The sequence below is a fragment of the Mytilus edulis genome, chromosome 11, assembly GCF_963676685.1.
Source record: "Mytilus edulis chromosome 11, xbMytEdul2.2, whole genome shotgun sequence".
NCBI lineage: Eukaryota > Metazoa > Mollusca > Bivalvia > Mytilida > Mytilidae > Mytilus > Mytilus edulis.
Window position 1 is genome coordinate 9,873,380 of NC_092354.1, and position 23,676 is coordinate 9,897,055.

At 34.2% G+C, this 23,676-nt stretch overlaps 2 protein-coding genes across 2 annotated transcripts in view; one reads left to right on the top strand and one right to left on the bottom strand.

The window, feature by feature from the left end:
- Nucleotides 1-10,001: 10,001 nt before the first annotated feature.
- LOC139495087 (antistasin-like) lies at nucleotides 10,002-16,696 on the bottom strand. The gene is made up of 5 exons (XM_071283239.1): nucleotides 16,584-16,696; nucleotides 14,902-14,920; nucleotides 13,737-13,850; nucleotides 12,286-12,555; nucleotides 10,002-10,314 (listed from the first exon to the last, which is right to left on the bottom strand). Exons 1-5 carry the CDS (start codon nucleotides 16,662-16,664, stop codon nucleotides 10,208-10,210), a joined length of 591 nt encoding a protein of 196 aa, XP_071139340.1. The 5' UTR covers nucleotides 16,665-16,696; the 3' UTR covers nucleotides 10,002-10,207.
- Nucleotides 16,697-23,059: 6,363 nt separating this feature from the next.
- LOC139495091 (U4/U6 small nuclear ribonucleoprotein Prp3-like) overlaps nucleotides 23,060-23,676 on the top strand; it is a 32,310-nt gene continuing 31,693 nt past the window's right edge. The window contains exon 1 of the mRNA XM_071283242.1: nucleotides 23,060-23,171. The gene's annotated coding sequence lies outside the window, so the exon portion shown is untranslated. The remainder of the gene's footprint in view (nucleotides 23,172-23,676) is intronic.

Sequence of the window (23,676 nt, forward strand, 5' to 3'; positions counted from 1 at the left end):
TCCACCATTTTCTACATTAGAAAATGCCTGTACCAAGTCAGGAATATGACAGTTGTTATCCATTCGTTTGATGTGTTTGGACTTTTGATTTTGCCTTTTGATTTTTGATTTTCCTTTTTGAATTTTCCTCGGAGTTCAGTATTTTTGTGTTTTTACTTTTCACTATAAAAAGACAAACAATAGACATGAGAAGTTTTTTGCGGAGAAATCTCAATATAAAAAAAAAACAAAAAACTACCACACATTTGACTCTGAGATATACTGCAAATCAAAAGGATATTTGATAAAGGATATTTAATATGACCAATCTGCAGTTAGCACCAAGAATTGATGCTTGAAGGCAAGTCCAATCGTGTACTTAATGCAGATGAGTCACACTCCTAAATTATTCAAAATATATTTTAAAAGCATATTTTTAAGATTATAGATTTTGTGTCCAGCCAGCAAAGATCATCAAGGGACAGTGCAAGAGAATATGAAATTCTTCATAGAATAATAAGAAAATGTATCCTCATGCTATATATATGGGTTATGCCATTTAGAATGCAGTGTAGTCCTAAATTCCATTTTAAAAAAACATGCATAGGAAGACTTTATATGATGTTTAAACAAAAACATCATGTGACGAAAAATTATAAACACCAGAGTGGAGAGGGCCATATTCAAAGTAACTTTATGAAACTAACAATTAAACAAATACAGGGTTACTGTTGTAACAATTGTTGATTGCCATAAAAGGCTGACAAGTATTGAGAATGAAATAAAAATATGACCAACAGTTTATTATAACTATCTATAATCTAGGTATAAAGTATCGCATTGAGTTGCATCTGAATTAGTAAAATACTGACAAATTATATCTTTTCAAGGTCAATAATCTGTATTGAATGGCTAAAGAATACAAACCTATTACAAATGTATATAGAGGAATGAAGAGGCCTCACATATAAATGACTGTCATAGGGTAATTTTATTATTAACAAAAAATTGAGAATGGAAATAGGGAATGTGTCAAAGAGACAACAACCCGACCAAAGAGCAGAAAACAGCCAAAGACCACCAATGGATCTACAACACACTGAGAAAATCCCCACACAGAGGCATGCTTCTGCTGCAACCTAAACAAAAATGTTTACTACTCCCTGGAACATGTGGACATGGTGATAATAAATGGTATACTTGTTACTAGACTTTGAAAATATATAAACATGATAAATGAACTAAAATTAAAAATCATACAAGACTAACAAAGGCCAGAGACTCCTGGGCAGTGCTTTGGGACAGGCGCAAAAATGCGGTGGAGTTAAACATGTTTTGCAAGATCTCAACCTATCCTTAAACCTCTATATCTAGCCATTGTAGAATAGCATATATGAAGTATATCTTGAATATATTGTACCAATGATTATGCTGGGTTTTTTTTATTTTGTTTTTATTTTTGGTACCCTAATAAATACCGATAGGACATGAATTACCAATAAGGAAAATAATTTCTTTGGTTTTATTCCAATACAGATACATGAAGTAAGACTACAAGTTTTTGAACCTTGCATATCTACTTGAGTTTGTTTCTTAGTTTTGCAAAATTACTTTATTCAGTAAAATTTCTAAACAAATGTATAGTTTTGTAGACATTGGCCTCATAAAAGATCATACAAATTGCATTTCAAATTGGGCAAATTATATTTCAGAAAAAGGCTTTTTGCTTTTTAACTGCTTTGATCTGAGCGTCACTGATGAGTCTTATGTAGACGAAACGCGCGTCTGGCGTATTAAATTATAATCCTGGTACCTTTGATAACTATTTACACCACTGGGTCGATGCCACTGCTGGTGGACGTTTCGTCCTCGAGGGTATCGCCAGCCCAGTAGTCAGCACTTCGGTGTTGACATGAATATCAATTATATAAAAATAATAATCAAGCTTCACAAAATTCTGTACAAACAACGGTATATTGCAGGGTTATCTGCATGTTCCTCTAAAGAATTGTCCATTAATTGACTAAAATGCTGTTCGCAGTGATAGAGGGTCTTCAGAAATACTGTGAAACTGTTTACTCGAGTAGTAGGATTAACCATATTTGGATTCAAAAAAATTATAAATAACTTCTGTATAATTTTAAATCTCGGTCTGTTTCTGTAACTAGTTATAACATAACTTTATATTTTTTAACCCTGCATACCACCATTCCGGAATAACGGAATTTGATGCGACTGTCATACAAGTGAGAGGTTTGGCGCTATAAAACCAGGTTCAATCCACCATTTTCTATATTTGAAAATGTATGTACCAAATCAGGAATATAACAGTTCTTGACAATTCGTTTGGTGTGTTTTATCATTTGATTTTGTCTTTTGATTAGGCAATTTTCCTCGGAGTTCAGTATTTTTGTGATTTTACTTTTTTCTATCTATTTTGATCTGACCGTCATTGATGAGTCTTGTGAAGACGAAACGCGTGTCTGGAGTTTTAAATTATAATCCTTGTACCTTTGATAAAACGGGTGCCACACGTGAAGCAGGAGCTGCTTACTCTTCCTGAGCACCTTATATCACTTCAGTTTTTGTTGGGGTTCGTGTTGTTTAGTCTTTACTTTTCTATGTTGTGTCTTCTGTACTATTATTTGTCTGTGTGTCTTTTTACTTTTAGCCATGGTGTTGTCTGTTTTGTTTCTCAGTCTGTGAGTTCGACTGTCCCGCTGGTATCTTTCGTCCCTCTTTTTGATATTATTATACACCACTGGGTCGATGCCACTGCTGGTGGACGTTTCGTCCTCGATGGTATCACCAGCCCAGTAGTCAGTACTTCGGTGTTGACATGAATATCAATTATACAATCATTTTGATAAATTTACTGTTTGCAGAAGTATGAATTATTCGAATAATTATGGATTTTCTTATCCCAAACTAAATAAGCTTTATACTTGTTCTGCTTTCGACCTTTTTTTATTTGCGCGTCACTGATGAGTCTTGTGAAGACGAAATGCGCGTCTGACGTATCAAATTATAAGCCTGGTACCTTTGATAACTACTTGACCTTTGACCTTGACCTCAATTTCATTTTTGTGAACCAAGGACCCCAAATCAATGAACCCTATGTCTGTATCACGCACCATTCATGCTGTACATTGATGTATCAATCATGTCAAATACAGAAGGAGAAGTAATTCTGATATGGAGTCTTCTTATTGCTTTGGTCAAAATTGGACAAAATATTCTGATGATAATCGAGCAATTTGGTAAACAATTTTTTTTACGGTTACGGATGAAATGCACTCACAAGAAAAAAAATGTATTCGGAGAGTTAACTCCTACATACAAACGTATTCGGTTGAGAAGTTCCAATATCACAGGCGCATACACTGTGTGCTATCATATACCAAACATTTAAGCGATATCTTGCAAAACAAAATTCATACGAAAATAGAAAGTTGCAGAAGAACATAATGAATATTTAGAAGAAAATCAATCGGTCTTTCCACAGAAAATTGGAAAACTGATGATACTATATTTTTTATATGTACAAGATGTAGAACTATCCTTATTCTGACAGGATCCGCCACTCATACGTGATCCGCCATCATTACAGAATTATGTAACTTTGTTACGAATGAACCTGTAATCCATGATTAGCCATCAAAACAATTTGAGAAATTAATCTTGTGTGTGGTTATTTGTATCAACATTTTAGTTATAAAAGAGTATATCCTTTTGGTTTACAGCTGTTCATTTATTTCTTGCGACATTTATACGAGTGCCCCAACGGATTTATGGATAAGAGGATTATAGGCGCGGTTCAAGGATTTTGAAATAGGGGATGGAGGCCTGACAAGCCAACGATTGAAGTGATTTGTTAGTCTTATTATTGCCTTCATAATACGTGAGGCTCTATATGGGGATCGATTACCTGCCACCCCTTTAATCAGTCTTTGGATAGTGATAGGCAAAATATAGAGAATATTGAGCAAACTAAATTAAAAAAAAAAAGAAATAATTATATATGAATGGCTAAAAAGAAATAAAAAAAAATGTGAATAATTTGTTAAAATATATGAAAAAGATATGAATAACTTAAAAAATAAAGAAATGATGTCCCTCCTCCAGAATCTCTTATATGATCACCGACAACCGAAATGTTTGTGTTGGTTAATAACATGATTTATTGTAGCGGTTGTTTTTTCTGTTCGTGTCGGCACACGTATGGGATTCCACTAGTATGTTCCAAATAGCACGCTGAAAACCGATTATAGACAACAAGTCGCTTTTTAAATAAAAAAAGAAATGCAATGGTGAACCCAAATGCCTGTTTCATTATATAAGACGAGATAATTGTTATATAAATATGCCTTTACCTAATTATTTATATAAGATGTAGAAAAAAAAATGTGATATTGATTAGTGAAACTTCTGTTCAATATTAGTCATTTTCTTGTTAAAGAAATAATTTACCTCTTTCCCATCCTTCTCTCCTCCATGCTTAATAGGAGGCAACGAATTCATGTTTCCTTCTCATGTACTGTTTTGGAGGTTAGAGGTAGCCTGGTAAGTATGGTTTCTTTATATAAAAAACGGAAAATATGGTATGATTGCAAATGAGACAACACCAAACCAGAGACCAAATGCCGTAGAAGTTAACAACTACTAGTACATTTTTCCATACGGCCTTCAAAAATATGGCATAGTATATGTTATAAAATGCCCCGAAAGGACATTTAAAGCAATTTATTCTCTGCTTTTGTTACCTTATTCATACATGTTATATTTTAGACAAACATGTAGAGCTTTTCTTTCTTTTTTTTTAAATTACTATAACTAGAAATCATTATTTCATCCCTGATTGTATCAATCACCACTGGGTCTCGGTAAAAGACATTCGTTATTTTAAAGTTCACAGTTGGAATGTTGTAATCTTCCCTTTTGTCGAAAAACGTAAAATAACAAAAATAAAGAACTCGAAGGAATATTCAAAATGAAAAGCTCAAATACATCAAACGAATGGAAAACCACTGTCATAATCATGACATTTGTTTTTCAACTGACACTAGCTCACTGTCAATTTTTAGATGCAAGTCAAGATATGAACAGAGTTAACTATATCTGTTGTATCTTTTATCTCAAGTTCGATGGGATAAATGCGTTCAAGAAAGTCAACAAATTATAAGAATCTCTTATATGATCACCGACAACCGAAATGTTTGTGTTAGTTAATAACATGATTTATTGTAGCGGTTGTTTTTTCTGTTCGTGTCGGCACACATATGGGATTCCCCTAGTATGTTCCAAATAGCACGCTGAAAACCGATTATAGACAACAAGTCGCTTTTTAAATAAAAAAAGAAATGCAATGGTGAACCTAAATGCCTGTTTCATTATATAAGACGAGATAATTGTTATATAAATATGCCTTTACCTAATTATTTATATAAGATGTAGAGAAAAAAAATGTGATATTGATTAGTGAAACTTCTGTTCAATATTAGGCATAATTTTCTTGTTAAAGAAATAATTTACCTCTTTCCCATCCTTCTCTCCTCCATGCTTAATAGGAGGCAACGAATTCATGTTTCCTTCTCATGTACTGCTTTGGAGGTTAGAGGTAGCCTGGTAAGTATGGTTTCTTTATATGAAAAACGGAAGATATGGTATGATTGCAAATGAGACAACTCCAAACCAGAGACCAAATGCCGTAGAAGTTAACAACTACTAGTATATTTTTCCATACGGCCTTCAAAAATGAGCAAGACTAATATGGCATAGTATATGTTATAAAAGGCCCCGAAAGGACATTTAAAGCAATTCATTCTCTGCTTTTGTTACCTTATTAACATGTTATATTTTAGACAAGCATGTAGAGCTTTAATTACTATAACTAGAAATCATTATTTCATCCCTGATTGTATCAATCACCACTGGGTCTCGGTAAAAGACATTCGTTATTTTAAAGTTCACAGTTGGAAAAAAATGTGATATTGATTAGTGAAACTTCTGTTCAATATTAGGCATAATTTTCTTGTTAAAGAAATAATTTACCTCTTTCCCATCCTTCTCTCCTCCATGCTTAATAGGAGGCAACGAATTCATGTTTCCTTCTCATGTACTGTTTTGGAGGTTAGAGGTAGCCTGGTAAGTATGGTTTCTTTATATAAAAAACGGAAAATATGGTATGATTGCAAATGAGACAACTCCAAACCAGAGACCAAATGCCGTAGAAGTTAACAACTACTAGTACATTTTTCCATACGGCCTTCAAAAATGAGCAAAACCAATATGGCATAGTATATGTTATAAAATGCCCCGAAAGGACATTTAAAGCAATTCATTCTCTGCTTTTGTTACCTTATTCATACATGTTATATTTTAAACAAACATGTAGAGCTTTAATTACTATAACTAGAAATCATTATTTCATCCCTGATTGTATCAATCACCACTGGGTCTCGGTAAAAGACATTCGTTATTTTAAAGTTCACAGTTGGAATGTTGTAATCTTCCCTTTTGTCGAAAAACGTAAAATAACAAAAATAAAGAACTCGAAGGAATATTCAAAATGAAAAGCTCAAATACATCAAACGAATGGAAAACCACTGTCATAATCATGACATTTGTTTTTCAACTGACACTAGCTCACTGTCAATTTTTAGATGCAAGTCAAGATATGAACAGAGTTAACTATATCTGTTGTATCTTTTATCTCAAGTTCGATGGGATAAATGCGTTCAAGAAAGTCAACAAACTTTGAATTATTTAGTGAGAAAACATCATCTTTATATCGGAAAGTAAAGTTAAAGGATACTGCTAATGTGTTTTATTTCTTCCTAGGAAGTTTTTGTGTGAAGCCAGCCTCATATGAAAAAAAAAAACATGTCTGCAAGAAGAGGAGCACAGTTGGTAACCATGCATGGGAATGCCGATTGTTTGTTGGAAAATACTTTATCAAAATTTAACAAATATGATGCTTATCAAGAAATAAAACATCTTGATTATGTCACATTCAGAGAATTATTCAAAAGACTATGAAAATGTACGAAGCAAAACGTGTAACTAACCGATGGGTGAATTTTACCTGTACGTATCGAGCGAGGATTCCCTGCCGTTTTTTCTGAAAATAATAACGGTAGTGCAATTAGGATTCAACTCTACAAAAGCTATATATTGGACGGAAATGGAAATGTGCGCTGCTCGAGTTAATGGTTCGTACCGTACGGACTTTGAGATTGCTACGTACGCCCGGGGAAATGTCTCAGTCGATAGGTAGGGGTTTTGAACGAAGATATCGCGAACATCGTATATGAAAAAAACAATTTACCTCAAAGTAACCAGAAACGAATTGTACCAAATCGCATTGGTCTTATCAGAAGAAAATCTCAATGTATGTCGCCCGATGGATGGCCGCCTGTTTTTTGCTTGCTTTATATTCACAAGAAACCTATATGAGGAGATGAATACGCATGCAGAAAAAGTTTCGGTGCAACCTATATCGTAGCGTTTATGGTCGGCGACATGATTTTCGAAAATAAATGGAAATCAAACTGCGCAGCAGTAGCAGTTCTTCATTTTAAAGAGGAATACTAATTTTCTCTAAGGCAGCAGTGGCAGTAGCCACACCAGCCAGAGCAGCAGCAGCAGTAGTTTCCTCCTTTAAAAGAGGAAAATTTTGAATTTCCTCAGCAGAACCTCCTCTATCTCTTTACAACAGAACCTCCCCTATCTCTATACAACAGTACCTCCCCTTTCTCTATACAACAGAACCTCCCCTTTCTCTATACAACAGAACCTCCCCTTTCTCTATACAACAGAACCTCCCCTATCTCTATACAACAGAACCTCCCCTATCTCTATACAACAAAACCTCCTATATCTCTATACAACAGAACCTCCCCTATCTCTATACAACAGAATATCTCCTATCTCTATAAAACAGTACCTCCCCTTTCTCTATACAACAGAACCTCCCCTTTCTCTATACAACAGAACCTCCCCTATCTCTATACAACAGAACCTCCCCTATCTCTATACAACAAAACCTCCTATATCTCTATACAACAGTACCTCCCCTTTCTCTATACAACAGTACCTCCCCTTTCTCTATACAACAGAACCTCCTATATCTCTATACAACAGAACCTCCCCTATCTCTATACAACAGAACCTCCTCTTTCTCTTTACAACAGAACCTCCCCTTTCTCTATACAACAGAACGTCCCCTATATCTATACAGCAGAACCTCCCATATCTCTATACAACAGAACCTCCCCTGTCTCTATACAACAGAACCTCCCCTATCTCTATACAACAAAACCTCCTATATCTCTATACAACAGAACCTCCCCTTTCTCTATACAACAGAATATCTCCTATCTCAATAAAACACAACCTCCCCTATCGCTATACAACAGAACATCCCTTTCTCTATACAACAGAACCTCCCCTATCTCTATACAACAGAACCTCCCCTATCTCTTTACAACATAACCTCCCATATCTCTATTCAACAGAACCTCCCCTATCTCTATACAACAGAACCAGCCAGAGCAGCAGCAGCAGTAGTTTCCTCCTTTAAAAGAGGAAAATTTTGAATTTCCTCAGCAGAACCTCCTCTATCTCTTTACAACAGAACCTCCCCTATCTCTATACAACAGTACCTCCCCTTTCTCTATACAACAGAACCTCCCCTTTCTCTATACAACAGAACCTCCCCTTTCTCTATACAACAGAACCTCCCCTATCTCTATACAACAGAACCTCCCCTATCTCTATACAACAAAACCTCCTATATCTCTATACAACAGAACCTCCCCTATCTCTATACAACAGAATATCTCCTATCTCTATAAAACAGTACCTCCCCTTTCTCTATACAACAGAACCTCCCCTTTCTCTATACAACAGAACCTCCCCTATCTCTATACAACAGAACCTCCCCTATCTCTATACAACAAAACCTCCTATATCTCTATACAACAGTACCTCCCCTTTCTCTATACAACAGAACCTCCTATATCTCTATACAACAGAACCTCCCCTATCTCTATACAACAGAACCTCCTCTTTCTCTTTACAACAGAACCTCCCCTTTCTCTATACAACAGAACGTCCCCTATATCTATACAGCAGAACCTCCCATATCTCTATACAACAGAACCTCCCCTGTCTCTATACAACAGAACCTCCCCTATCTCTATACAACAAAACCTCCTATATCTCTATACAACAGAACCTCCCCTTTCTCTATACAACAGAATATCTCCTATCTCTATAAAACACAACCTCCCCTATCGCTATACAACAGAACATCCCTTTCTCTATACAACAGAACCTCCCCTATCTCTATACAACAGAACCTCCCCTATCTCTTTACAACATAACCTCCCATATCTCTATTCAACAGAACCTCCCCTATCTCTATACAACAGAACCTCCCCTTTCTCTTTACAACAGAACCTCCCCTTTCTCTATACAACAGAACCTCCCCTTTCTCTATACAACAGAACGTCCCCTATCTCTATACAACAGAACCTCCCCTTTCTCTTTACAACAGAACCTCCCCTTTCTCTATACAACATAACGTCCCCTATATCTATACAGCAGAACCTCCCATATCTCTATACAACAGAACCTCCCCTATCTCTATACAACAGAACCTCCCCTTTCTCTTTACAACAGAACGTCCCCTATATCTATACAACAGAACGTCCCCTATATCTATACAGCAGAACCTCCCATATCTCAATACAACAGAACCTCCCTATCTCTATACAACAGAACCTCCCCTTTCTCTTTACAACAGAATCTCCCCTTTCTCTATACAACAGAACGTCCCCTATATCTATACAGCAGAACCTCCCATATCTCTATACAACAGAACCTCCCCTTTCTCTATACAACAGAACGTCCCCTATATCTATACAGCAGAACCTCCCATATCTCTATACAACAGAACCTCCCCTATCTCTATAAAACAGAACTTTATACGTGTTGTTCAACAAGGCAGTCAATAAATGTTACAATATGTATATATTTGTTTATCAAACATTAGATCAAACCTCATTTAAATCTTAATTTTATCATTTTAATAACTCAAGACATCTTTTTTGACGCTGACAGAGATTAACCGAAAGTCGAGGATAAGTAGTTTGAACGTTTCGTTGACCGAAATCTCCTTCGAATTATAAACTTTCAACGATATTTTTATACTGTTTGTGATAACTTAATGGCATCTACACGTTGGACATCCATATCTATCTTTTGCTGGGGCACCGCCCGAATAATGGTCACAATGTCTGAATGGACACATAATCCTTGGACATGGACGAGCTGAAATATAAAGATAATTGATAAACAGACAATTGAAGAACAGCCATCATCGGCAGTGATATCATTTTCTTATTTCCTTATGTACGTGTTCGTGAGAAGCAATGGAGAGTTGTCTCATTGGCACTCATACCACATCTTCCTATATCTACAACAAAGGGGGAAATGCAAATGTTAAACAGTTACCTAATATGTCGGCTGGATGGTGTTTACAATCTACAGAATAATTGTCAAAAAAATAATTAGTAGAGAAAAATTTGTAAAAAAGAGAATAATATGATGCCAAAAAATACTGATTACAGTAATGAACAAAAAAATCGTGTTGATGAGAATTTTACAAATAAGCGCTGTTACTTTTTAGAATTAAAGAATTAGCCCCATTTTCCATAAAAAAAAACCCAACAAATTAGCCCCTCTATAAGATGTGCTTTTTTAATCAATCCAAACAAACGAAGCGCTAAATTGTAAAAGTGTTTATGTTGTGTTTATTGTACTGTTGTGGTTATTGTACTGTTTTTATTTATTGTACTGTTGTGTTTTTTGTACTGTTGTGTTTATTGTACTGTTGTGTTTTTTGTACTGTTGTGTTTTTTTGTACTGTTGTGTTTATTGTACTGTTGTGTTTTTTGTACTGTTGTGTTTAATGTACTGTTGTGTTTTTTTGTACTGTTGTGTTTATTGTACTGTTGTGTTTTTTGTACTGTTGTGTTTTTTGTACTGCTGTGTGTCTTTTCTTGCTATGGATTTGTCAGCTTATTTTGTACATGGACTTATGAGATTTAAAGCCCCTTTGGTATCTTTCTACATTGACTTGTTTGAATGTCCCTTTGATATCTTTTACGATAGATTTATATTTTGATTAGATAGGTTCGATTTATAGGTACGCAGCGGTATGAATTACTGTTCGTGAATTTAAACTAAACCGAGTCTGATTCTGAAATAATATGCGACTTCAAAATGTAACAGTTTATCAAAAGAAATGTATTACAAAACACTAACCATCGGTCCTAATACCCCGTTTTTTCTGTGGAATAATTTTTAAATCGTTGTTCTTTTGGCTCATGCACTCATGGCGATCTCGTTTCCACAAAAAAATCGAATCTAAACCGACATTTTAGTTACTTGTATTAAGGTCTAAAGGAATTTTTCTTTGAGACAAGTGCCTGTGATTTTAGCATATATGCTCCGAAAGGGTAGGTGCCTGTGATTTTATCATATGCTCCGGAAGGGTAGGTGCCTGTGATTTTATAATATGGTCCGGAAGGGTAGCGGTTATCAGCACCTAGCGGTAAAAAAAATCGGTAATTGGATGAAAATTTCTATTTACATGAATATAATAAAGAAGATGTGGTTTTGTTACTAATGAGACAACTATCCACTAGATTAGAATGAAGTGGATGTAAGCAAGTATTGACAACCTTCGGCTGTAGCCTGCTCTTTGGTCGGGTTGTTGTCTCTTAGGCATATTCCCAATTTTCATTCTCAATTTCACCGTACGCCCTTCAACTACGAGAAAACATCATACCGTATAGTCAGATAAAATGGCCCCGACATTTGAGAAAACTATTGTTCTAACTCATAATAAAATAATTTATGAAAAACAGGATGACAGACATGAACCGACAACAGCCCCTGAACTACAGGCTCCTGAATTGGGACAGGCACATAAAAAATGTGGCGGGTGAAACATCTTTATTTGTCCTGTACACATATAGTAATGATCAATTCGCCGTTGCAGGTTCTAATGAATTCTGGGTAATATTTTCAAAAGCGAACACCAAAATAGTTTCTGATTGGCTAACAACGTCTTTAACAATTGTAATTCAACGAATGACTTGACGTAATTTTCATTTTAAGACGAATAATGAAATCACCAACAATTATTTTTCAACTTACGCATTGGTCTAGGTTAAAGTTACAGCGGTATACAATTACCCACAATCCATTAGAAAGGGGAACTATTTTTACACTTACGTCTAGATTTACAGCGGCATGTTTCACAACCACGACTATCTACGATCTTTCCGTATGGACATGATATAAAGCACACTCCCCGTCCGCACGCCGGAGGATATATCAACGGTCCGTGCTTTGGATAAATGCACTTCCTAGTACATCCGAAAGCGCAACATTTCTTTCCTCCTGAGCAGTCGTAGTCAGAATCACAACCATGACTTGGCTTAGCGGGACATTCTATATTTGATTTAGAATTTGTTGGACATTTGCCAACTTCAGTTTGAAATGCTGAAAAAAATTTACAAATAACATCATGTAAAAGTCTGCAAAGTTATTATTTAAAAAATAGCTAATAGAAGAATTCAAATAGAGAAAAAATATTCAACGTGTGACCGAACAACACATTAATACATGATTGCGCGTAGCGCCTGAGTTACTTATCATTGGTGTATGACGTCAGAGGAGTGAAATAATGACCTCCTTTTTCAAAATTGCTGGATCCGCGCCTTGTACTATGCTAGGCCACACAAAAAAGAGTGGTTGTTTGAGATTCTTATATCAATACGAGTAACTTGACTTAATAAAGGCATTAACATAAACTCCTTTAATCTCCATTTATATATATATGATATAGGTTTTATCAGATGATAGACTCTCAATTATATTCTCAGTGAACTCAGGCATGTATTGTAAGACTTTTGCTCATTGTTGAAAACCTAACTGTGTCCTACAGTTGTGATAAACTTTTATGTCATTCGGTCTCTGGTTGAGAGTTTTTTCATTATCAATCATACCGCATCTTCTTATTTTGATATATACTTATATGAACGTTTCCGTTCACAAGTATTTCATCCAGGAACATCATATGTATATTAATCATTCAATGTATACTTACATAAAGGTTTACAGTCTCACCTATCACATCTATGAATATCAAATCTGTAACTGTGTATACATAGATGGAGGCTTACAGTCACAAGTATTGCATCTATGAATAGCATACGTGTATCTTTGTACAATTACATGAAGGTTTACAGTTACAAGTATTACAACTATGAATATCATATGTATATCTGTGTATACTTACGTGAAGATTTACAGTCACAAGTATGATATCTATGAATATCATATGTGTATTTGTGTATACTTGCGTGAAGGTTTACAGTCACAAGCATTATAATACTAACTATTGTGGGTGTTTATTTGTATACATACGTGAAAGTTTGCAGTCACAAGTATTACATCCATGAATATCATATGTGTATCTGTGTATACTTATGTGAAGGTTTACAGTCACAAGTATGACATCTATGAATATCATATGTGTATCTGTGTATACTTACGTGAAGGTTTACAGTCACAAGTATTACATCCATGAATAGATGTGTGTATCTGTGTATACTTACGTGAATGTTTACAGTCACAAGTATTACATCCATGAATAGATGTGTGTATCTGTGTATACTTACGTGAATGTTTACAGTCACAAGTATTACAGCCATGAATATCATGGGTGTATCCCCGTGGACAATCTTCACTACATTTAACTTCGGGGCAGACATAATCTGTTGGTGGTCTTATTACTGAAATCATTAATTGGATAAATATATGTGCTTAGATAAAGTTACAAAATTAAAGTAAATGAAAACAAATGTATTAAATTAAATTAAGTTTTTCGTGATTCTATCACTTTTTTCAAAATTAACAGAAACCCAATGACAAGAAGCTACATACTAGTATATTACTAAATAAATATTCTTCAAAGGATCAATAGAAGTGACAACATCATGCCCCGCCTTCAAAGGATCAATAGAAGTGACAACCTCATGCCCCGCCTTCAAAGGATCAATAGAAGTGACAACCTCATGTCCCGCCTTCAAAGGATCAATAGAAGTGACAACCTCATGTCCCGTCTTCAAAGGATCAATAGAAGTGACAACCTCATGTCCCGCCTTCAAAGGATCAATAGAAGTGACAACCTCATGCCCCGCCTTCAAAGGATCAATAGAAGTGACAACCTCATGCCCCGCCTTCAAAGGATCAATAAAAGTGACAACCTCATGTCCCGCCTTCAAAGGATCAATAGAAGTGACAACCTCATGCCCCGCAATCTCGACGTCTGCATAAATCATAGGTACTTGAGAATAGGGCAATTATTTTTCAGCCCTCCACTTTTTTTTCTAAAATCCGTTTTGTTATTTATTATTTTTATTTATTTCTGTTTTAGCGTATTTCTTTGAGATATTAACACAAATATAATAGAATATTTTCACTTTTTATTATCAATTCATAGTTTACTATCCACAACTGTTACTGATAATATATATCTATATCAGGGGGGAAAAGGGGGCAAACTAATTGTCCTTTTCACCCAGTACCTATGCAGTAATAAATGACGTGCGTTGACCAAAACATATACGTTTCTATAAATTTATGAATACCATTTCCATCAATCGCCCGCTGAGTCAAGTCAGAAATGCTGCAATTGATTGGCTATTCGGGTAAACGAAAAAACATTGATGAATAAAAAAATAAACACATAAAAAACCCTTTGGTTGATCAATGTGTGTTATTTTTTTTAAACAAAGAAAAAACAATAAATATAGATTGTTTACTAAATGAAATATCACTTACTCGTTTTCGATGACACTGACTGAAATGTAAACATGAAAAATGATTACGCACTGTGACTTTGAGATGAAGAACAGCAAAAAACACAGTTCCTAAGCTTTGTGTGTGTTTTGTCGCTGTGCTTGTACACCATACTAACTAATTATATAATAGTTCTTGAAAAACTGGTCATTATCGTGATATATATATGGACTGCCCACAGGACAGTGGTATTGACTAAGATAGTGATAATGACTGAGCCGAAGTATGTTTATTTCATTGAAAACCCATGTTTTGGAAAATTGTCATAAATTCAAAATGCCTACAGCGTACTCAAGTAGTAGTACGATTTCTATGGCAAAGAGTGAAGACCAGTCGTAGTAATACTGCCATTCATTTTAGTGCAATTTTTCAGTATATAAATACTTACTCAAGTTATCTTTAATTTCATAATTAACGAAAACATATAATAAACAATTCAACAACCTAAATATAATATTAAAAACAGGAAAATGTTTTATAAAAGGTACATCTCTCTAAACAGAGAAACCACGCCCTACCGGTCATTAACAGAGAAATCACGTCCCAGCGGTCATTATCAGACGAAAATCACGCCCCAACGGTCATTATCAGACGGAAACCACGCCCCACCGGTCATTATCATGTAAAAGTTCGTTAACGACCGGTTTTTCTGGTCCGTTTTTTTTTCTGTTAATGACCGATGGAATTTATTACTGAAGAATAATGAATGTCATGTGACCCCTTTTAATCCAATAAGAGAATCTTATTCTCAACCGATATGAAATAAGTCATTTTAAGTGACGTCATGATCAGATACCCCATACGTAGGCATATAATATAGGTAATCAAAACTTTTGTTTATGTAACATGTTTAACCCCGCCACATTATTTATGTATGTGCCTGTCCCAAGTCAGGAGCCTGTAATTCAGTGGTTATCGTTTGTTTATGTGTTACATATTTGTTTTTCGTTAATTTTTTTACATAAATAAGGCCGTTAATCTTCTCGTTTGAATTGTTTTACATTGTCTTATCGGGGCCTTTTATAGCTGACTATGCGGTATGGGCTTTGCTCATTGTTGAAGGCCGTACGGTGACCTATAGTTGTTAATGTTTTTGGTCTTTTGTGGATAGTTGTCTCATTGGCAATCATACCACATCTTCTTTTTTATATTACATATGTCAAGTTACATTTTCAATCAATCAATACAAAAACTCAAGTTTCCTATAATAGCCTATAATCTTGAATACATGTGTCAATTGAAACAACAACGTTAACCCGACAAAAGAGAAAATCCCGCACCGGGCTGCAAACAATTAAAAGATGGCCCTCAACAACAAAATATTTGTATAGTGTCCTGTATCGGACATCTTTTATCCCAAAAATCAATATAGAGTTATCGAACTTAGTTGTCTAGATGTGAACTTAGATTCCGTGTTGAAGGTCTTATACTGTTACTTGAAGATGAAGAGCAGCAATACATGTAGAAATATGCAAGTCATAAAAAAATCAAATCTGTACATGATTGGTCCCTAATTCTTACTATCAGTTAAATGGACAGATATAATAAGCTATTGTAATATCTGTATCTTAATGTTTTCAGTTTCAGTAAATGTAAATAATTATGTGAACCAATGATGTTAACAAAGTAAATAAAATGTGTCATTTTAAAATACATGTATTTACCTCAATGTTTAGCGACAATAGTAAACTGCCTATAACATGTATAATAATCCGTAACATGTTTACAGGTATAATACTTTGCATTTTATGTCTAAACTTTTTATAACAGGTAGATTTATCATAACAAGCATGAACGTCATTCCACGCGTCAAATGAAATGTTTAAGGTGAACCTTAGGCCAACCCAACTACATTTCAGATTTTATAATACTAAATTTTGATGCAAACAGTTTTAAATCATTTAAATATTTTCACGAATGGCCATTATAATTACGAAGACTATTCAATATCTTACAAGTTTTCAAAATACGAATTAAAAGCACAGGCACTTGTCTCAGGAAAAAAATCTGAGGGGTATTAGAGGGTCGATTCAGGGTGCATCACCCTAAGGAAGCTACATATATACATGTAATAGTATATGGAGAACACAGACCTTTCATATGTCCCAGTTAAAACATTGCCCCCCCCCCCCCCATTTTGCCTTTCAAAATTTTGAATCTGCGTTTGCTTCATATAATTATGAATTGATAAGAGTAAGAATAAGAATAAGAATTTTATTAGTCTAAAATCCAAACAATAGAATTGTTACTAAAATACAAAACAAAAACAAAATGTTACATCTATAATGATGACGTACACTAAAGGTCCACATCATAATTTGTTATCCAAGTCGACTTTTAAAGATTTCTTGGCAAAGAAAATCACGTTGTCATTCATGCATAAATAATGAATACATTAAAACAAGAACAAAAACAACATACAAATATTTTTTTAAACCATTTAACGGATTAGCCTTTTGTATTAGTCAATGACATAGCTTATAATCGACAGTCACATAATATGCAAAGAACCCAAACCGCCAAAACAAACTGAACAGTGGCGGATCCAATGGGGATATACTTGGAGTTAAAACACCCCTTTTTGACGATCGATGTTTTTGAATGAGGCCATATATGGGTGGAGCCCGTCCCCCTTTTTTGACCTGGATAAGAACCCTTTCAGAAATGGCCAGATCCGCCCGTGATAATCACCTGTAGGGGTCAACATATTACACAGAGTGGTTCGTGTTTAGTGTACAACGAAGTACGTGTAGGGGTCAACATATTACAAAGAGTGGTTCGTGTTTGACGGTATACAAAGAAGCACGTGTAGGGGTCAACATATGTTGAAGGCCGTACGGTGACCTATAGTTGTTAATGTCTGTGTCATTTTGGTCTCTTGTGGACAGTTGTCTCATTGGCTATCATACTGACCACATCTTCTTTTTTATATATTAAAAAGTGTGGTTCGTGTTTAGTATACAACTTTTCACGAATAATCGTTTCTGTAAATGTTTATTTTTGGGGAATCACCATATATGTCCATCCATTAGTATACCTGTTGTTAGTCAGTCTGCATATCCTTGTGTAATTATTTATTTAACCGCAACTCAATTCATCCTTAACCGACAAAACATTTTTTTCTTTATCGCTGGACTCAAATATATATATATATGTATTATAGATAAATTGTAGCAATCAACTTTATGATAGTGATATTGTAATGGACAACCAATGGGGCTTAGTCTGGTATTTAGCGGCAATTCGAGGTCATCCTTAAAGAGACTTGGGAATTATAGATGCTATTTTCCCGGAATCCGGGACAAACTTTATTTTTCCATCATTTCAATGTATGCAATTCCAAGTGACCATCTATCCAACGATAAACTAATTCGGCTATTTTGTAGTTATATGTCATGATCAGTACTTTGTCTTTTCTAAAAACTTGAATCGGTCAACGCTTTTAAGTTTATATAAATTCAAATGTGTATTGCCATGAAAAAATTACAAAAAAAATATGTGACCAAGTGCAACATGTGCAAAATGAATTATATACATCATGGTACATCAACAGTTATTTTTTTCATCATATAAAACGTTTTCTCATTAAAAATGTAACTTTCCAATTTAAATAAAAGTTGTTTCTCAGTTCCCTAAGTTTTGTTATCAGTGGCGGATTCAGAACTTTTTATAAGGGAGGCCAACTGTCTGACCAACAGGGGGCCCCTTTTCTTCAGTCATGCTTCAGTGATTTCCTATATAGTCAAACAAATTATTCCCACAAATGGGTGTTCAGTCCCCCCCTCCCCGGTCCGTGTAACACTTATCAATTCAAAGTTTTAACAAGTTTTCAAAATTCAGATTTTTGGAATTTTGATCAAAGTTTTAAAATATCAAAAATCCAAATTGTGTAAAAGTTTTGAAATTTTGAAATTTTAACCAAATTATTAAAATATTAAAATTCTAAATATCGTTTATAAATTTGATAGTTTAGTAATTTGATCAAACTTTAAAAATACTAAACCTAACGTGCAATTTTAAATTTTTCACTTTTTGAAAGTTTGATTTTTATTAAGAAATCAAAATAGAAAAGGGGCGAAAAGAGGGGTAATTGTAGACACGGCTCTGATTATAATCATTCTTAGTTAGGACGAAATATATATATCAAATCATTTTTAATTAGAAAATAAATAATTAAAAGAGTAAGTCTTTCTTTTATAAAACCTATCAGGCATTGTCAGGCATCACATTGGATAATAGTATCGTGAAATTTCAAAGTAGTGCATCTTTTGAAAAAAAAACTTATTTAAACCAGCATCAAATAGGTTGATTTAAATCTCTAATATAAGGTAAGGGTTTGAGATAAATAATTCAGAGCTATAGTTGGTGTATCCAGTGCCCAAAATTTAGAAGTAACAGTGAAAACTGATCAACTTGCAATAGGCCAAATAGTATTATTCGCCTTTTTGACGTTCCTGATGATCCAGAAAAAGCGCTTCGGTCGCATGCAACTTTAAACGTTTTGTTTCCTTTTTTATTGTTTACATGATGATAATATTTTGCCTTTTATGATTGATTTCAGTTCCAATTAACGATGCGGAAGGAATACTTTATTAATGGTGTCGTAATGAACGTTGTGCTGGGCGGGCGTGCTTCAGCTGGTCCCTAGACATAAAAGTGTACTGGTTTAGTGAAGGTTCAGTGATGGTTCAGTGATGGTTCAGTGATAATAGACGTAATACTAAACTCCGAAATATAACAATGAATTAAAGTTAAAATCATACAAGAATAAAAAGGCAAAAGGCGCCTGAATTGGAACAGGCGCACAAATGCGGCGGGGTTAAACATGTTTTGTGAAATCACAACCCTCCCCCTATACCTCTAGCCAATGTACCAAAAAACAAACACGCAGCAATACGCAGTCAAACGGATTTTAAAAGAAATCAAAGTTCATGTCAGAATAGGAAACAAAAGAAACTATTCAAAATGACAATCATAATAAATTAACAATATATAATTATATATATATACTATATATAAAGCTAGAAGTTAGTGACTCATGCCAGCTCCATACTCCAAACAAACTAATCAAAATATTATGTCTTCGTCAAATGAATAACAAGCACAATCCCTTCCTGTTGTATTTATTGCTAATTTGTTCCTGAACATTCATGAAATATTTGTCACTGGAAACCAAAAATCGATAATTCAAAATAGGTTGTTTACATACAAATTACAAAGAAACTTAGGATTCAACTCTCTCGGGCAAAGTAGCCCTTATAGATGGATTTTGTTACGTTTACCTTCACTTTGGCCAAACACCTCTTCAATTGTTTCGGTTCTTATAAATACTTGACTTTCAAATAATTAGTTGCAGCTTTCCGTAGGTGACTTAAAATTCAGCATTTTACATTGTACTGGTTTTTCGAGAGTAACATTGGTGTATGGCCAAAAATGGAAAGATCCATCATGCATCATGTCCCATTCTGACTGGACATACCTGTGTTCCTTTACTTTGCTCAAAGTTGATTGTCAGTGTCGTAGCTAGATCATTTTTACGTGTATGCCCGAACCTCGGAAAAGCGGTTCCATGCCAAAGAACCTGCTGGAAGTTGATAAGCCGGGACAAGCCTCCGGAAGTTTTAGAGTTATCGAGAATGTCATAAAATTCCTGTCATTGAAAACTCATCAATAACAACATTTTTTAGATTCAAAATAATTTATTTTCTATGTTTATTCTATTCATTGTGTTTAAAATCTATTTAGAAGATAATGGCGGTCTTTGGCTTAATTTGGAGTAAACGTCCAAACCAGTTACCTTAAAATAATTACATTAGATGTATGTTTCATTATAATACTTTATTCTGATTGGCTAACTGCATGCACATCACGTGTTATTCCGTAAGCAGTTGCAATGCTCAATACAACTTTTCATTCATGATAACACGTGGTCCAACAATAAAGTGCACAGGTGAATTAAATAAAAAAATATATAAAATTCGTGTTTTCATGATCATAGCTAAAAAATGTAATTATAAGTATTGAATGCTTCTTTTTGTAACTTTATAGGGTTGTAAAAGCGTTGACCGTGCACACATTTTTAGAATGAAGCGCGGAATAAAAAATGTACTTCGGTCAACGCTTTTACACCCCAATAAATTTACAAAAAGAAGCATTCAATTCTTAAATATGATTAAAGGGAGCCGTGGATAACCTTCATTCATTACCGAAGCAGTATGCGTGGTCTTTCATTTAGGATTATTTTACTTTATGAAAACAAGATGGATCAATCGCAGAAAAGTGTTCTCGACTTCTTTCATAAAATGTTTTCATCTGAAATTGAACATAGCAGAGCGATGGCTTCTGCATCTGATGTAGCAGCGTTACTAGGTCTTACAAGTATTTGACAGCTTGCCTCTCTGTGCAATTAGGAGATAACTGTATTGTATTTTAAGCTCCGACGGCATCAATTGGGGATTTGATGGTCGCAAATTAAGTTTACTGGCGACGCGTTAGCGGAGACAGTAAACGGGCATTTGCGACCATCAAATCCCAAATTGATGCCGTCGGAGCTTAAAATACAATATTGTTATCTCCATTCTAATGAAACTGACAGAAAACAACGTTAAAACATGTATTTAAATTCTGCCATATGCCGTCTGCGCTTGCGCGTACGTCCCATAGCATCAATTGTCAATTGAAGCCATGTAAGAAAGTGACGTTATCCAATCAAAATGAACGTTACAAACGTTGTTGCATTAGAATATGTGATTTAACGGTGGCCAGATCGTCTGACTTAAATTGCAAAAAAATCTGAAAAATAAACGAAAAAAAAATTGGTTTCTGAAATTAACCATGAAAAAAAACCACTTCAATGAAGTTTAATTGAATTCGACGAAGGTTTAACAAAGTAATTGATATGTAATTGATTTTAACGTTAGACTAAGTGCAAAAAGAAATTATTCTTTTTCTATAAAATATGGGAAAACTTATCATATATGTATAATTTCGATATTATGCTCTGGATACTCGTTTGTGCATACACAGTTTTTGTCCAGCTACCGTAAAATTTCACAAATGTTTGACAAAGTTATTGATATATCTTAAAACTAAAAGAACATAATGAACCTGCATGAGTGTACATAGTTATCATTTTGGTACCGCCGACGAAATTTACGATCAAAATAGCTCGCTTTCGCGACATAAATGTCAATGGCTCGACAAGAAATGAAAACCACATATCGAATCCAAGCTCATAATGAATTGCTTAAAAAAATAAAGGAGATAAGTATAGAATTAACGGTAGATTTAGAATTTGACAGAAATAATATGATACTAATTTTCGTCACTTTTATTCGCATTTGCAAGCCATTGGAGAGAGACATAAAAGGTTAATGTACTGTTAACCAATTCTTTTATTTCTATTTATATGATTTTTTTTTAACAAATTCAAGAGTACGCCCGGACGTTTTGAGACCTTTTGACGTAAACGTAGCTACGCACATGTCCTGGACCAGGACACCTGGTATCTATCAATGATGAGGTTATGTTGATATATACCTTATAACAGTATCTTGGCTCCAAGCTACTAATATTTGTTCTTAGTCTCAATTTGAGCGTAAGAAAACGCTTCTATTTCGTTTCACAGTTTATAAGTACCCCTCTTTTCGCCCCTTTTCTATTTTGATATCTTAATCAAAAATATAAAAATCAAACTTTCAACTGAAAGTGAGATAATCAAAATTGCACGTTAGGTTTAGTATTTTGAAAGTTTGACCAAATTACTAAACTATCAAATTTTTAAACGATATTTAGAATTTTAATATTTTAATTATTTGGTTAAAATTTCAAAATTTCAAAACTTTTACACAATTGGGATTTTTGATATTTTTTAAAAACATTGATCAAAATTCCAAAAATCTAAGATTTCAAAACTTTTTAAAACTTTGAATTGATAAGTGTTACACACCGCCGCCCCCCCCCCCCCCCCCCCCTTTACATTTAATAAAAAATAATGAATTTACTTTATTCATAAAGTTTACTTTTCTCTTTAATTTTCTAACATCATTATCCTTATTAATTTGCGCAAATCCCGGAACTTGCTTTTCCGTGTTGTTTTATTTATTATATAGTTTGTTGTTGTGTAAGTAATTTCAATTGGTCGAAACATCCCTGTCAACCAATCAGCGTGTCCGTTTCAAGAAGGATCGGCTAGCATTTCGATAATAACACGATCTTTTTTTCCAAAATACTGTTAAAAAATATAAAATACTGTAAGTAAACATGTCAGTGCATCATATAATTCAGGTTGAAATAATGAAGTCTATATAAATAAATAACTATCCAAATGCTGATATTTGTAAAACGAAAACCACAGTAACAAGTTTTCCTTGGAATAATTTCTGTATATTTGATATTTTACATTTTTTTTGTATGGCCATCAATTATTTTTATATTTGACATCATTATGAAAAATAACTCTTATTCAAAATACAATAAGAATTTGAGTTAATACTTTAGTAATAATTGTACCTTTCATGTGTAAACGGAAAACATGTTTCTCCTTACAATGAATATAAAATCATCTTGGTCTCCCTAGGACTCAAGCTCATAATATTTAGAGCTTATGTTTGTACTGTTTGTCAATATGCCGAATCCAAATAAAGTTTTACTTACTTACTTTAATACTTACTTACTATTCAGGGACCTCTGTGATACAAGACAATGTATTTACTGACTGAACTCAACATGCTCAAGAAGAACTTCTCTATATTCATT

What these genes read in the sequence shown, in the direction of transcription:
- LOC139495087 (XM_071283239.1), bottom strand. Translation starts at nt 16,664, where the DNA reads ATGCAAAGTATTATACCTGTAAACATGTTACGGATTATTATACATGTT. An exon ending in TTGTGACTGTAAACATTCAC is followed by an intron (nt 12,556 to 13,736) that starts GTAAGTATACAC and finishes AATTTTTTTCAG; the next exon opens with CATTTCAAACTGAAGTTGGC. An exon ending in ATGCCGCTGTAAATCTAGAC is followed by an intron (nt 10,315 to 12,285) that starts GTAAGTGTAAAA and finishes TTTATATTTCAG; the next exon opens with CTCGTCCATGTCCAAGGATT.